Here is a 15,161-nt window from a genome sequence, read left to right as displayed (position 1 = left end):
TTCAACTGTATATTGAAAACCTGACAAAGTCAGTGCCCATCTTTGCATTCGTGCAGAGGCCATCAATGGAAGTCCTTTCAGGTCTCCAAATATGCTTAGTAATGGTTTGTGATCTGTTCGAAGGATGAACTTGTTTCCTAAAAGATACTGTCTTAATTTACTCACACAGAACACTATAGCCAGGGCCTCTTTCTCGATTGTACTGTAATTATGCTCGCTTTTGGATAATGCTCTTGATACAAATGCTATTGGTTTGATATCTTCATTGCATTTATGTGATAAAACACCTGAAACTGCATGACTGCTAGCATCAGTCGTTAATACTAACGGTTGATCTGGGTTGTAGTGAACTAAAACTTGTTCAGAAGTTACTTCTTTCTTTACCTCTTCATATGCACTCTGACATTCGCGTGTCCAATTAAATTTTGTATTTTTCTTTAATAATGCATATAAAGGACTCATTATCTGAGCGAAATTATTGATAAACTTTGAATAATAATTTACCATGCCTATGAAAGCTCTAAGCTGTGATACGTTTTCCGGAGCCGGTGCAAACAATACACTCGCAACTCTATCATTGTTTTTGCTCAGTCCTATCCTGTCAATTGAAAATCCTAGGTAACAAATTTTGGATTTAAAGAACTCACATTTCTTGTCATTTAATTTAAGTCCAACTGATTTCAGTTTTCTAAGTACAGCTTTTAGGTTTGAAATATGTTCTTGAAGATCTCGTCCTGTAACTGTTATGTCATCTTGATAAACCACAACTCCTCGCATACCCTGAAACAACCCTTCCATTGTTTTTTGAAAAATAGCTGCTGCAGTTTTTATACCAAATGGTAAGCGTTTAACTTTCAATAGTCCAATATGTGTGCTCCAAGTACACAAATTTTGAGATTGCTCATCTAAATTTAGCTGATTGTAAGCATTTGACAGGTCAAGTTTTGAATACAGTGTACCCCCTTCAAGCGCTGCAAAAATGTCGTCTATTCGAGGTAGTGGATACTTTACGTCGACTAAAGACCGGTTTAATGTAACCTTATAGTCACCACAAATTCGTATGTCACCGTTTGGTTTTAAAATCGGTACCAAAGGTGTTGCCCATTCAGAACTAACAACTTGCTCTAAAATTCCATCATCTATGAATTTTCGTAACTGCACTTCAATCTTTTCTTTCCATGCTAATGGTACTGACCTAGGCTTGAAAAATATTGGTTTTGCATCTTCTTTTAATAGTAACGATATCGTATTCGTAGTATATGAACCTAAACGAGGCTCAAAAACTTCAGCAAACTCCGATTTAATCTGTTCTGTAATTACAGAATTTGGTTCATTTACGTACACATTGTTCACCTGCATTAACTCAAAATTAAAAGCTCTCAAAAATGTTCTACCTAGCAAAGGTGGACTCACTGCATTGGTTACAACAACAACAATTTGTTTTTTTAGACCTCGATATTCGATCGTTGCATCGTACTCACCAATAACTTTGATTGAATCTCCATTGTAATCTACATATGGAACTAGACATTTTCTAAGTGGTCTGCTGGTATTTAAGCTTTCGTAAAATGTTTTTGGAACCAATGTGCACGGTGCACCAGTGTCGCAAGCAATTTTCGTTATGTTTCCATCAATTTTTACAGGTAAATAATATACTCCATTAGTTGAGGTTGTATCAACGCTATAGATAGAAAAGTTATAATTATCATTATCAAAATTATTATCAGAATAGGTGTCATGTTTTGTTTGAGATACATAATTTACGGATTTTTTTGATTTATTTTTACAAATGCTCGCCAAGTGACCTGTTTTTCCACAGCTGTGACATTTGCATGCCTTATACTTGCAATTGTTTGAGTTATGATTTCGCCAGCCACAGTGTGTGCATGGCTGCTGCTTCTTTTCTCTGCCAGCGTCGCAGTCGTTTTCGCCGTCGCCGTCACCGTCGCTTCTGCCGCCTCTGTAACTCACGTTTCGGTTGCCCTTGAAATGACTTCTGCCGTTGCTCTTTGCTTGATCTCTGTTCTCGCCTCTTTGCCTCTGCCATTGACTAGTCCCGTTCTTTTGATGCATGTAGTTGACGTTGTGTTCTGTCTTCCTTGTGCTGATCTTCGTCTCCATGATCATCGCCTTCTTGAGTGCATCAGCCAGAGTTAGATTTTCGTCTTCTTCACATATGTATTCTTTCATATATAGGGTTGGGAAGGCTCATCACAAATTGGTTTAATACAAACGCTTCCAGATTTGAGCCAAATTTGCATTCCAATGCCAATTGTTTAACTCGAGCATACCACTCCGCTACAGTCTCATCTTCACTTTTTGTGGACATGTGAAATTTTTTTCTTTCTCTGAATATGAGTGTAGGTGGTGTGTAGTGTGTTTTTAAAATTTCACATAATTCTTTGTATGCTTTTGATACGGGTGATACCGGATTGCACAAACTATGTAGTACAGTGTAAGCCGCTGTACCGATCGACTTCAACAAAACTGCCTTTTTTGTGTTTTCCTCTTTCACATTCAATTCGCACAAATGTATGTCGAATTTTTCCTTCCAAATGCAGAACGTTTCTTGGTGTGGCGAAAACTCAGCAATTGTTGCCATTTGATAGAATGTTGGTGCTTCATTTTTCGTCATGTTGCTATTCATATATTATATGCACTTTTAACATGTGTATGTATATTAATACGTTTTATTTTATGCTCGTCGCCAATTATGTAGTGTATTGACACTCAGACTTAAGCACGCGTTGTTTTCAAGATTCTCTTTTATTCTATCCCCCTTGGATGGTGTGACCGTATATAGATATTAATATAATACCTAACACATACTATCAATCTAATTCAGCAATTCAGTTCATACTCCGGTTAGATGATGGAATATATCATTCAGAACTATTCTGTTTGGTGGAAGCAATCGTATTACCCCTTGCTATGGCAATGGCCAGGAATATTTATTATTTGTAATCAAGTTTCAGCCTAGGTACAGTCCCCTTGGATATACACACACTCTTATACATCCAAACAAACAAAAAATACGTATCGAAATCTATCTATGTATGTACTACTCTCCCCTGCCCTCGTATGTATTCATCGAGTCCCAGACTCCCTTTACGTATTTTGCCATAGATTCTAATTGTACACCTCTTTGGCTCTTCTCTCCATATTTTCGTCTTGCATTGTGAAGCTGTGCAAGTCCTTGAGAAGTCGTCCATGGGTAAGGAGACCGAGACACCCACCAGTTCAGATGCGAACAGCCACGGGCATGAGCTGGACAAGGAGAATAACCGTATTCGGAATAGAAGCGTCTCTTCGACTAGCAAGTGTCGCCGCGATCTATTCCCAGCGCCAAAGAGCGATCCTCCGTCGATTGAATTAGATATGGGGTCGGGGTCGGGCTCGGGGTCGGGCTCGGGTTCTGGGGTGGCCGACTTGGCACAGCATCTGTTTCCTGTCCAGCAGGGGCAGGACCAGCTTTATTCCTATGTTTATGCGGCAGTTGCCGCCGCCTCCTTGGGACAATGCTCTCAGCCGGAGATTTGCTCGGCCCTGCTGAGCACCCTTCATAACGAGCAGTTGGTTAATCTGGCCGCCTTCTATCGCAGCTCAAATGGCACGTCTAGTACGGGCACGGGCACGGGCACAGGCTCCTCCAACATAGTCCAGCGCCCGCTGGAGCCGGCCAACACCAATCTCATTCACCCGCCGTACCGCACCCACTCGCACTTTGGATTCCAGTCCCCCCGTCAGATGCCATGCGCGGCCCACAAGCATCTGCCAGGGCGCGACGGTTTGGCCGCACTGGGCTACCGGCCCATGCAGCGTGCCATCAGTTACGAGGAGATCTTCGCCAGTCCCCGCTACGAGCAGCTCTGCCAGCCCTGCATCGACAAGCTGCTGCGCCTCAAGCCGGAGCTGCAGCGCGTGCGCGGACCCAACAGTGGCTCCTGCGAGGAGGATCTGGCCAGCATGGGCAGCGGCAGTGTCACGCCCAAGCAGCAAAGGCTGGCGCCACTGCCAAAGATACCCGGCTTCGGGCAACAAGATGCCAGCACGCAGACCTCGCTTCAGTCCACGAACTTTCTCAGCGAAATCGAACGCTTCAACTTCTCCGAGGAGTCGACAAATCTGGGCTTCACGCCAGGTGTGGTGGCCATCACCAGTGATTTTAGTTTGCCAGGCTTGGACGGCAGTCCGGGCGCCAGTGCGACCAGTGCCCCGCCGCCCAGAGCTTATCCCCAATGGAGCCGCGAACGGGCACAAACATAACCGAAGTGTGGAACTTTGGCAACTGGCAGGAGCCAACGAATCGGAATCCAGAGGATGCTGCCGATGGGGAGTCGGAGTTCCGCCAACAGCCGTTTACCGAGCGTCGGATTACCCTGGAGATCACGCAACACTTCCAGCCCACTGGAGAGGAGCAGAGGCAGGACCAGGACCAGGAGCAGGAACAGGAACAGGGGCGCCAACTAATGACTCGCCGCAAGTCCGAGTTCCAGGAACTCTGGCAGGACCACGTACAGTACTTTGGGGACAAGGAGAAGACAGAGCACACACTGAAGGTGAGCCTGGATGAGCAGGAGGTCAGGGCTTTGCGGGCCAATGGCTGGCTAGACCATGAGGGGGACCCAGAGACCAATACCACAATGACTGACAATACGGCGGATGATCTGTCGCAAATCCTGCAAGATTTTGAGGATAGTCTCAGCCTGGCCGGCGAAAACCTGCAGAAACTGGTGGCAACCACCAAAAGGCTTCAAACCCTGGAGTTGGATGACACTGAAGTGCCAGAAACTGGCACGCTCTTCCGATCGATCAGCCTGGAGAACATTCCGAATGCCATCGACTCGCTTTGCCTGGTGGAACTGGCGACGGAGTTAGCCGACGACACGAGCGATTCATCTAACGAGTCCATTATCCACTTTGAAGAAAAGCGTGACGATGAGAAGCCTGTCACACCCGTTCCGAACGACCCGGAAGAGGCCACTGAAAAGGAGAAGGTCCAGATTGAACGCAACGATGAAAAGGATGTCGATGAGAATGAGAACGAGATCGAGACAGGCACAGAGTTCGAAGGCTTCACCAGTAGCTCTGAGTCGGCAGATCCCTTCCATGGGGAGGAGATTCCTGCAAGATACCAACCCCCGCAGGACAGCGAGAATTTCTCACAGATGGAGCTGGAAATCCTGAAGCGCATCGAGGTAGACAAAGTCAGGGAGAGCGAGCCCATCTTTGGCAAAATTGATCACAGCATTCGCAACAAGCTGACGCCCAAGAAGCTGCAGCATCTGGTCCGCGAGGAGATGTTCCGCACCTGCACGCACGTCTACCCCTGTCCGGGTCCGAGTACGAGTCGGATCTCAACCAGCACAAACTCGGCCCTGTCCATGCACAACATCAGTGCGCCGTGCAGTTCCACGGCCCACAAGCATCTGGTGACGCAACCCTGCCTTCGATTATCGCAGTCTTTGTCAAATCCCCAGCCACAGCAGCAAGAGGAGGAGGAGCAGTCGGAGGAGAGGGACCGCCTGGACACCCAACCGAGTAGCCCTCTGAAGCGTACCATCTCCTCCACGACCTTCGTGTGCCGTCGCAGTCCCAACAGGAAGCGCAATTTCATCCAGGAGAACATCCGCAATGTCGGCAGGCCGCGATCGGCCACAAGGCCAACGACCAGTTCGATCAAAAAGCAAAGGACTATGTCACAGCCCAGGAGCGCTGCCAGCGTGTCGTCCGTGTGCACCTTCGAGATCGGCCAGCGGGACAACGGGTCTCGTCTTTGGGTGTCCCTACCCACGCCACCGCGTGCCCAGAACCGGAATGCTGCAAGCAGTCCAAGCACTCCGCGCCAAATGCCACGCAGTCCGTACTCGCCCCATAACAAGCGACGCAAAGCGGGTGTTTATCTTACGCCTGTGCGGCGTTGCGCCATGAACCCGGCCTTGAACCTCGATCGGATCTCGTCGGACACATCGCTGAACTACTCCTTGGATCGCACGCTCTCGAGCAGCACGTTCTGCGTGCCTACAGAGGGTGAGCCCGAGGCGGATAACGTGTCGACAACCACATTCGAGGTTGACTGCAGTCAGGATCAGGGGCACGAGCAGGAGGATCAAAGCCCGGTCTCCACTCAAAATGAATCTTCAGCAGCTATGGGAGCAGACGTTGGGAATGCCACCGCATGCAGCATTTACTACAGTGCCAATGACAACACTCAGGATCAGAGTCACGAATCGGTGCAAACTTTAAGCGATAGATCCCTGACAAGCGATGAACAGCCAACGGAAGGGGAGACTGCCGGTGATGGCCAGGATGATACCAGAAATGACACAGATTCGACTAAAGACTCCTCCCACGTAATAGAAGCTGATACTGAGACATCCTGCAAGAGTTCTGAAAGGATACAATCAATTGAGTTCGAAGTTCAAGAGGCAGAAACGCAGACAAATCTAGATGCCAGTGAAGAAAATTCATCCTCGTCGGATGGTCATTCGAATACGGAAGAAGAAGAAACCCCTGTAGAGGCCGAAGTAACTAATCGCGACTCGAATGCTAGTAGCTCTACTTCATTCAAAAGTGTTCTCGAAATGTCCACTCAAAGTGGGGACGGAGACGAAGACACGGAGAGAGACACCGGAGGAACTTCAACGGAAAAGCAGCTTGTGGGCTCCGATGCCGAAGCAGATGAATCGAACGACGACGAAACGGATACAAAGAATACTTCCGATAAAGCGGAGGACAGTGAAGGGGAACAAGAATCCAGTGTAATCGGAGGAGATCTAAGACGGATTGAATCAGGACCGATTAATAATCATCCCACTGACACTGGAGACTCGACAAACGACGGGGAAAACTCCGGCAATGTGGAAGAGATGCTTTCGACTAGTTTAACATTGGGGCTCACCGAAGAGGAACTTCGCGACCAGAGCAGTGCCGCCGTCGAAGTGTTAGATATGCCAGAATCTGAAACTGATGACGAAAAACCAGCAGATGCGTCAAAGGAAACCCAGAATCGCGAAACTGGGGGAGTAGGAACATCAGAGGAGTCTGATGACGATGAGGAAGTTGTCCTGGTAACGAATTGCACTTTACAGGGCACGCAAATCCATGTGTGGGAGAACGTGGTACAAGAAGAGGATGTGGATCCTACTCCGGACACGTTGAAACACGATAAAGATCTCGATAAACAAACGGATGCAACTGATTGATGGTCAAAACAGAGCCGAGCAAATCCCCAATATTTCTTCTCTTGCCCATCTATTTTTTTCCACTTTTCTTCTCCACATTTGCTGTGTCCAAGCAGTCAGTCCTCCAGGCCCCCGTCAGATATTTTTATTTTTGTAGGTCTTAAAGGAATCACATTTACGGTTTTTATGTACCCTATTGCTTGGCATGAATGGAATTTTTGAGTTGTAGCCTTGTTTATGTGCACTTTACATCGTATCATATGTATTCTAACCCACACAAAACACGATTAATTAATTTTATGTATGGCAAAGGGTTTGTATTGAATGAAAGTATCAAATAAAGATTTATTTTGTAATATATTTATTATTATTTAAATGGTTCAAGGTGTACAAATCCTCCAGAGGTCCCCCAGTGCTTGCGTTGAGTCCTGTGGGCAGCTACGTCGTACACTGTTAAATGTTTAATGTAATAAATACAAAGAAAAAGGTAAAAACGTCTCATGAACAAAATGCTAGGCGATATAATCTACGCTGTCGGAATGTAGAGTTTAAGGTTGGAGAGCCAGTACTTGCCCGCAATTTCTGCCAAAGCAATGCTATTAAAAAGTTCAATGCAAAGTTAGCGCCGGTTTTTATTTCAGCCGTGGTATCTAGACGAGTTGGCTCATCCTATTATCAACTGAAGAACGAACAGGGTAGAAACTTATGAATATTTCACCTCAAAGACATACAAGTGAAACACTAGGCAACTGTCCCTTTTCCGTTTAGGCTTCGCCAGTTAAAACTAGCGCTTCCTCAACTGTGGTGTAGTGGCCAGTTGTGACTCTAGAACTCCAGAGAACAGCTTGGGAACAGCTTGTTAAAAGCTTCGCGTTTAACATTAATTCTTCTCTTTACAAAAACAAGATAAGAGATCAATTACAAGAGAGCAGTAGTTAAAGCTTCCATTGAAGAGCTTAATGTCTAATTTAGAGAAGCAGCGTGGATCTGTGGGAGTTATGCTTTAAAGCTTTACTAGAAATCATACGATTACTCCGTTAGTCGTGGAAGCTATGTGTAAGCTTTGCTTAGCATCGTACGATTACTCCGTTATCTAGGGAAGCAAGGCGTAAGCTTTGTCTAAAATCGTACGATTACCCCGTTGGTTGTGGAAGGTAAAGTTCCGATCGTAAGGGCTAATGCAAGTAATAGAACTTCTGGCTAGATCATTGCTATAGTGAAGCTGTGCGAATTCGGATGTGTCTTTTTATACAAATATATATATCCAAGTGAATTTGAAAACGTTGTGCAATCAAACACGTGCCAAGTAAATTGAAGTTCTGGTGGACTGCATTATTCCTTTTGGATTAAGAAAAATAAAAGGTATTTGGACCTTACAATAGTGACACAGCTTTAACAGTCTCGTATCATAGGGCTGGAAATCTTACTACGTTCGACACTGGGAAAGAAAAACCAATTGACCCCCCTCCAAGAACGAGGTCGTCAAAGTCCATCGATTTCTTAGTAGATCTGGGAAAGACCTCGGATTTCCCAGGAACCAGCATCTACATAAACCAACGATAACTTCAACCAAATAAACCAGAAAGAGCCGTCCGAAGATATACTAGAGTGAAACCCGAAGTTATGTGGATGCATACTTGAGCTGAAGTACATTTTGGAGTAAGACGAGAAGAATGGTTTTCTTGCGAATTCGGAGAAACTAATATGCCGCACACGTCACCCTTCTTGCTTATGAATTAAGCGCGCGGCTAAGGCTTTCGCATGTAGTTCTTCGCAGTGTGTGGAGTGGCTCTCAAACTGTGAAAATAAAACATTATTCTGCGGCGATCCACACTGCCGTTTAATAGTCGTCGTGTAAAAATGTACCAAAGTATTAGTTTTGAGTCTCGTCATGAGATTTTCCATTTATTAAAGATTAGGCTACGCACTAACTATTTTTGTATTGTATAGATTTAAAAAGAAAAAAACCAATAATGTATATAATTACCCATAATTAGAAATTAGTGCAAATGAAAACCACATTTTTTTTTTAAGATCAGCCGTTGAGTGGCAAATCGTCGTCGTACGGGTATGGAAATGGAAAGAAAATCGGTGTTTCATCCGAATTAGAAGTGAAGACCTGTATATTCATAATTTGTCTCCCTTCCTCAGAATATGTTCCTACGTCGCCCCTTGAGCTCAACGGACACGCCGGATAATTCGTATAAAGTATGAGTGAGTTACGAAACTTCCTTAAACGGAATTCTCGAGTATTTTCGAAATATATATCTGTCTTATAAAACTTCTATTCCGGTATATAAAACAACTATATCCGTGCCATAATTTAAAGCGGATCGGCTACTAATTTTTCTTTCACGTTTGCCTTCTAGTTATATAATTATCATATTTTTCTCTTCTTTCCAATTTAATTTCTTTTACGCCATATTCTCTACACATAAGTCCTATATACATATATACATGTAGGAAACGAAGGAAAGAGAGAGACACGAAGCGGTCGTGTTTTCGTCGTGTCGTCGGGATAGAGTAGTAATCGGCTCTGAGAGAGCCGATAGCAAGAGAGAGAGATAGTCAGTTGTCAGTTCAGCCACGCATCAGACGTACACGCATATAATTATTCACAAACATCCTTGTAAAACTTGGAGTTGTTATAATTTTAATTCCAACATACTTATCAAATAAATGTTCCTCGTTGCCATCAAGCAACTTAAACTACTACAAATTGGGGGCTCGTCCGAAAATAAGCCCAAGACAACAACATTTGCAAGTGAGATTTGTGCGTGTATTTGGAAATTTTGGCGAACACGAGGCTAGAGCTACAAGGAGACAAGCGGCACAGAGACGACAATCTGAGCGCGTTCGTTCCAAAGAGAGCAGAAGCGACAAAACTACGCCAGACGGCAGCAAACACAGCAAGAATCAAAACCTTCGTTGTTGTTGTTGTGCATTGCGTCTGAGAGGCTAGAGCTACAAGGAGACAAGCGGCACAGAGACGACAATCTGAGCGCGTTCGTTCCAAAGAGAGCAGAAGCGACAAAACGACGGCAGACGGCAGCAAACACAGCAAGAATCAAAACCTTCGTTGTTGGTGTTGAGCAGTGCGTCTGAGAGGCTAGAGCTACAAGGAGACAAGCGGCCCAGAGACGACAATCTGAGTGCGTTCGTTCCAAAGGAAGCAGAAGCGACAAAACGACGGCAGCAAACAGCAAGAATCAAAGAACATTGATTGTTGTTGTGTTGCACTGCGTCGGACGGAGACTACAACTACAAGAAAAGACAAGCAGCAGTTCATTTTGTAACAGCAGAAGCAGCGACGATTCGGGAAGCGACAACGAGTTATCGGCGAACGGCGAGAGCAAGGCAAGGCAACAAAGAGAGGACGGCAACAGCGACATCGACAGGCAAGCGAGATCTGGATGTGGTGGTGTGTGTGCGTCAAATTTGGAGTCTGGAAAGTTCTGCGCAGAAGCGAGAGTAAACAAGGGTAAACCCATAGTAAGGTGAGCGTTAACAGAGAAGCGATCGTTAACAGTGACGACTTTAAAGGCGTTTTCGAAATCGATGTTAACTGGAAAATTGTTAACAGGCCAGCAGTAATAAGGTTGTTTAAGTTGATTTAATTACATTTTCTTAGATATAAGCTAATATCAATTATTTTGTATATAAATCGTCACGATGCAAGTTGAAGAGATAATGACACTGAGAGTCGCAGATTTGCGAGAGAAGTTAAGAGAGCTTGCGTTGCAGACGACGGGACGAAAGCGCGATTTGCAAGATAGACTATTAATACATCACGGCTTTCCAGTTGAGGATGAAGAAGAGTCAGAGGATGAGTCCGTAGTAACAGCAGAGGATGATACCGTAGCAGTTCAACCAGGTACGCGACAGGCAGAGTATAAATCTTGGTTTACGCTAAAAGACGTGGAAGGTAGTGTGTCACAATTTTCTGGTTCTAATAACCCCGACATCAATCAATGGATAGAGGAATTAGAAGAATGCGCAGCTACTGTTCAATGGAGTCAATTACAATTATTCATTTATGCCAAGCAGTTGTTAGTTGGTGCAGCAAAATCTTTCGTTCGTAGTTTGCGTGATATTCGTAACTGGAATTCGTTGAAGGCAACTCTGTTGGATGAGTTTAGTGTTAAACTGTCGTCCGTAGAAGTACATAGAATGTTGCAAAAGCGCCAGCAGAAAAAAGGAGAGTCGTTGCATGAGTTTTTGTATGCGTTAATGGAGATAGCCAAGCCAATTAAACTAGATGATGAGAGTTTAATCGAATATTTTGTGGATGGTATACCAGACGCTAGGGCAAGTAAGGCAATGCTGTACCAAGCTAGAAACTTAAAGGAGCTTAAATTTCAGATCGATGTTTACCAGAAAGCTAGAGGCGGATCCAAGCCGATGAGTAAGAATTGGCCGCTGAGTAATAAAAGTGAGAGTTCGGTGAAAGGGTCGATGGCAGAGAATTTTAGGAAATGTTTTAAGTGTGGAGACAAATCGCATTTGAGGAAAGATTGTCCCAAAAATGATTTTTGTTGTTTCAAATGTGGCCAACCAGGACACCGTGCTGCAAGCTGTAATGTCAAGGTCGAAACCAGACAAGAAAAGAGATCGAATACGAACATTATTCGAGATAAGAAAGTCGTCAATAAGCCGTCAGGTATTTTCACTCCATCAGGTTTGGAATTAAAGGATATTAAGTACGCGAATTTGGTATTCCAAGGTTTGATTGATACTGGAGCAGATTTGTGTTTAATTCGCAGGAGGGTATTTTTGAAATTTGGAAATCTTGAACTGATCGGCCAGGAGAAATGTTTAACAGGTATTGGAGATAGTCAAGTTGTAACTTTTGGTAGCTTTTCGATACCAGTGAAAATCGATGAGATTGGAATGGAGGTAGAATTTCATGTCATTCCAGACGAGGATATTGGTTTTGAAGCCATTTTAGGAAGGACTATTCTGGATCATGTGGACATGCAAGTTTCTAAGACAGGAACAAGATTTGTTCGTAGAGTTTGTGGCGAGGATAAAGATAAGAAACTTGATCAGGTAGCATCGTCCTCATGCGTGGAATTGTTTAATGAATATAAAGTCATTTGCATGTCAAGTATTGACGAAGTTGAGAAGGAGTTTTCAATTGATGTTGGTCATCTCAGTGAAGTACATGCTAGAGAGGTTAGGGGTATGGTAGGAAAGTACCAACCTCAGAGAAATGTAGATGCGCCGATAAAAATGAAAATTGTGTTAGTGGATGAGATACCAGCATTCCAGCATACCGTTGTGTGAACAGGAAATCGTGGACAAGCAAGTGGAAGAGTGGCTGGCTCAGAAGATTATAAAGCCAAGTACATCGGAGTATGCATCACCAGTAGTGTTGGTACCCAAAAAGAACGGTAGCAAGAGACTATGCTGTGATTACCGAAAGCTGAATGAGAAAATAGTTCGCGATAACTTTCCAATGTCACATATGGATACAGTGTTGGAGAAACTGCAGGGTGCAAAGTATTTCACCACGTTGGATTTAACGAATGGTTTTTTCCATGTGCCTGTAGAAGTCGAGTCTCAAAAATATACGTCTTTTGTGACTCAGAATGGTCAGTTCGAATTTTTATATGTACCATTTGGAATTTCAAATTCTCCAGCGGTGTTTACCAGATTTATAATGGCTGTGTTGAGAGATTTGGTAAAGAATAATGAAGCAGCAGTCTATATGGATGACGTTATTATTTGTAGTCAAGATATAGAAGAGGGTTTGTTAAAGTTGAGAAAAGTACTGAAGATAGCGGAAATGAATGGGCTACGTATAAATTGGAGAAAGTGTCAGCTGTTACGACAAAAGGTTAATTTTCTGGGGTATATAATAGAAAAGAACACGATAAGACCAAGTGATGAGAAGACGAGGGCAGTCGAAAAGTTCCCAGTGCCAGTTGATAAAAAAGCAGTGCAGCGTTTCATAGGATTGACTTCTTATTTCCGAAAGTTTATTGAGGGTTATGCTGTTATTGCAAAACCATTGACAGATCTGCTGCGGAAGGATGTTAAATTTGAATTTAAGGATATACATCAGGTTGCGTTTGAACAACTAAAGGTAGCATTGATTAGTGACCTGTTTTAGAAATGTACAACCCGAAGTTGGAGACAGAAATCCATACTGATGCATCAAAATGGGGGTATGGAGCCGTGTTACTGCAAAAGAGTTTGGAAGACAGCCAATTCCATCCAGTTCAATATATGAGCCGTAGGACTAAGCCATGTGAAGAGAAATATCCTGCTTATGACCTTGAGGTTCTGGCAATTATCGAAGCTTTAGCGAAATGGCGTGTATACGTTTTGGGTATAAAGTTCAAAATTGTCACAGATTGTAATGCATTTACAATGACGATCAAAAAGAAAGACGTTCCTTTGAGAGTAGCACGTTGGGCCATGTACCTACAAGATTTTAATTATGTTATAGAACATCGCTCAGGAACGAAGATGAGGCACGTTGACGCGTTGAGTCGTGTATCTTGTTTTATGGTGACCGAAAGTATAGCTCATCGTTTGAAAGAAGCTCAGCTAACCGACGATTGGGTTAAGGCTGTTAAAAGTATTGTGGAGGACAAGGAATATGAGGATTATTATATTCAGAATCAGATTTTGTTTAAGGATCCGGATAAGGAGCTTATCGTAGTACCAGCTCAGTTGGAAAATGAGATTATATCAATAGCACATAAGCAAGGACATTTTTCAGTTAAAAGACAAAGTATGGCGCTTAATAAATAGTTGTGTCGAGTGTATCATTGTCAATGAAAAGACAGGAAAACATGAGGGTTATTTGAAACCAATAGACAAGGGTGATAGGCCGTTACAAACGTATCACATTGATCACGTTGGACCAATGGAAATGACTAAAAAACAGTACAATTATATACTGGTTGTCGTTGATGGATTTTCTAAGTTTGTTTGGTTATATTCTACACGTAGTACAGGTGTTGAAGAGGTCGTTAAGTGTTTGGAAATTCAGGGGACTAGTTTTGGTAATCCGAACAGAATAGTGACGGATAGGGGTGCAGCGTTTATGTCCAATTTGTTTCGTGAATATTGTGAGAGAGAGAAAATACAGCATTTAATGATTGCCAGGATGCACAAGATAGTGGTGGCTATGTTGTCGAAATTGTGTCAGGGTAATTCCGGTAGTTGGTATAAGCATCTAGGAAAAGTACAGCAAATGATCAACAGTGTTGAGCCGCGAAGTACCAAGGTAACACCTTTCAAGATATTGACTGGGCTAGACATGCGTATAGGAATGGATCCAAAAATAAAAGAAATATTGGAAGAATCACTTATCGAAGAGTTGAACAAGGACCGCGAAAAAATTAGAAAGGAAGTAGTTGAAAACATGGCACGGTTACAGCAGGAAAACAAGAAGAGTTTTGACTTAAAAAGGAAACTAGATAGACAGTATGAGGTTAATGAGCTAGTAGCTATCAAGTGTACTCAGTATGGTACTGGATTAAAGCTAAAAGGAAAGTATCTAGGGCCGTATAAGGTGGTTAGGGTAAAGAATCATGGAAGGTACGAAGTCGAGAAGATTGGGGATACTGAGGGTCCCTATAAGACCTCTACAGTTTCAGAATATATGAAACCTTGGCTAGACCCATCCGAGGCGAATGGTCCGTCAGGACAGCCGAATGTAGGAAACGAAGGAAAGAGAGAGACACGAAGCGGTCGTGTTTTCGTCGTGTCGTCGGGATAGAGCAGTAATCGGCTCTGAGAGAGCCGATAGCAAGAGAGAGAGATAGTCAGTTGTCAGTTCAGCCACGCATCAGACGTACACGCATATAATTATTCACAAACATACTTGTAAAACTTGGAGCTGTTATAATTTTAAGTCCAACATACTTATCAAATAAATGTTACTCGTTGCCATCAAGCAACTTAAACTACTACATACATATAACTAGGAATAACTTGCTACTATTTCCTCCTTCTTACTTT

General features: G+C 43.5%; 1 protein-coding gene across 1 annotated transcript in view; it reads left to right on the top strand.

The window, feature by feature from the left end:
* The window catches only part of LOC117191235 (protein hu-li tai shao-like), a 73,762-nt gene extending 69,425 nt beyond the window's left edge, over nucleotides 1-4,337 (top strand). The window contains exon 12 of the mRNA XM_033396157.1: nucleotides 3,185-4,337. Coding sequence (XP_033252048.1) covers nucleotides 3,185-4,266 — 1,082 coding nt within the window. The 3' untranslated portion in view covers nucleotides 4,267-4,337. The remainder of the gene's footprint in view (nucleotides 1-3,184) is intronic.
* The last annotated feature ends 10,824 nt before the right edge of the window (nucleotides 4,338-15,161 follow it).

Source organism: Drosophila miranda (assembly GCF_003369915.1).
Source record: "Drosophila miranda strain MSH22 chromosome Y unlocalized genomic scaffold, D.miranda_PacBio2.1 Contig_Y1_pilon, whole genome shotgun sequence".
Lineage (NCBI taxonomy): Eukaryota > Metazoa > Arthropoda > Insecta > Diptera > Drosophilidae > Drosophila > Drosophila miranda.
This window is presented reverse-complemented; position numbering and strand designations above follow the sequence as displayed.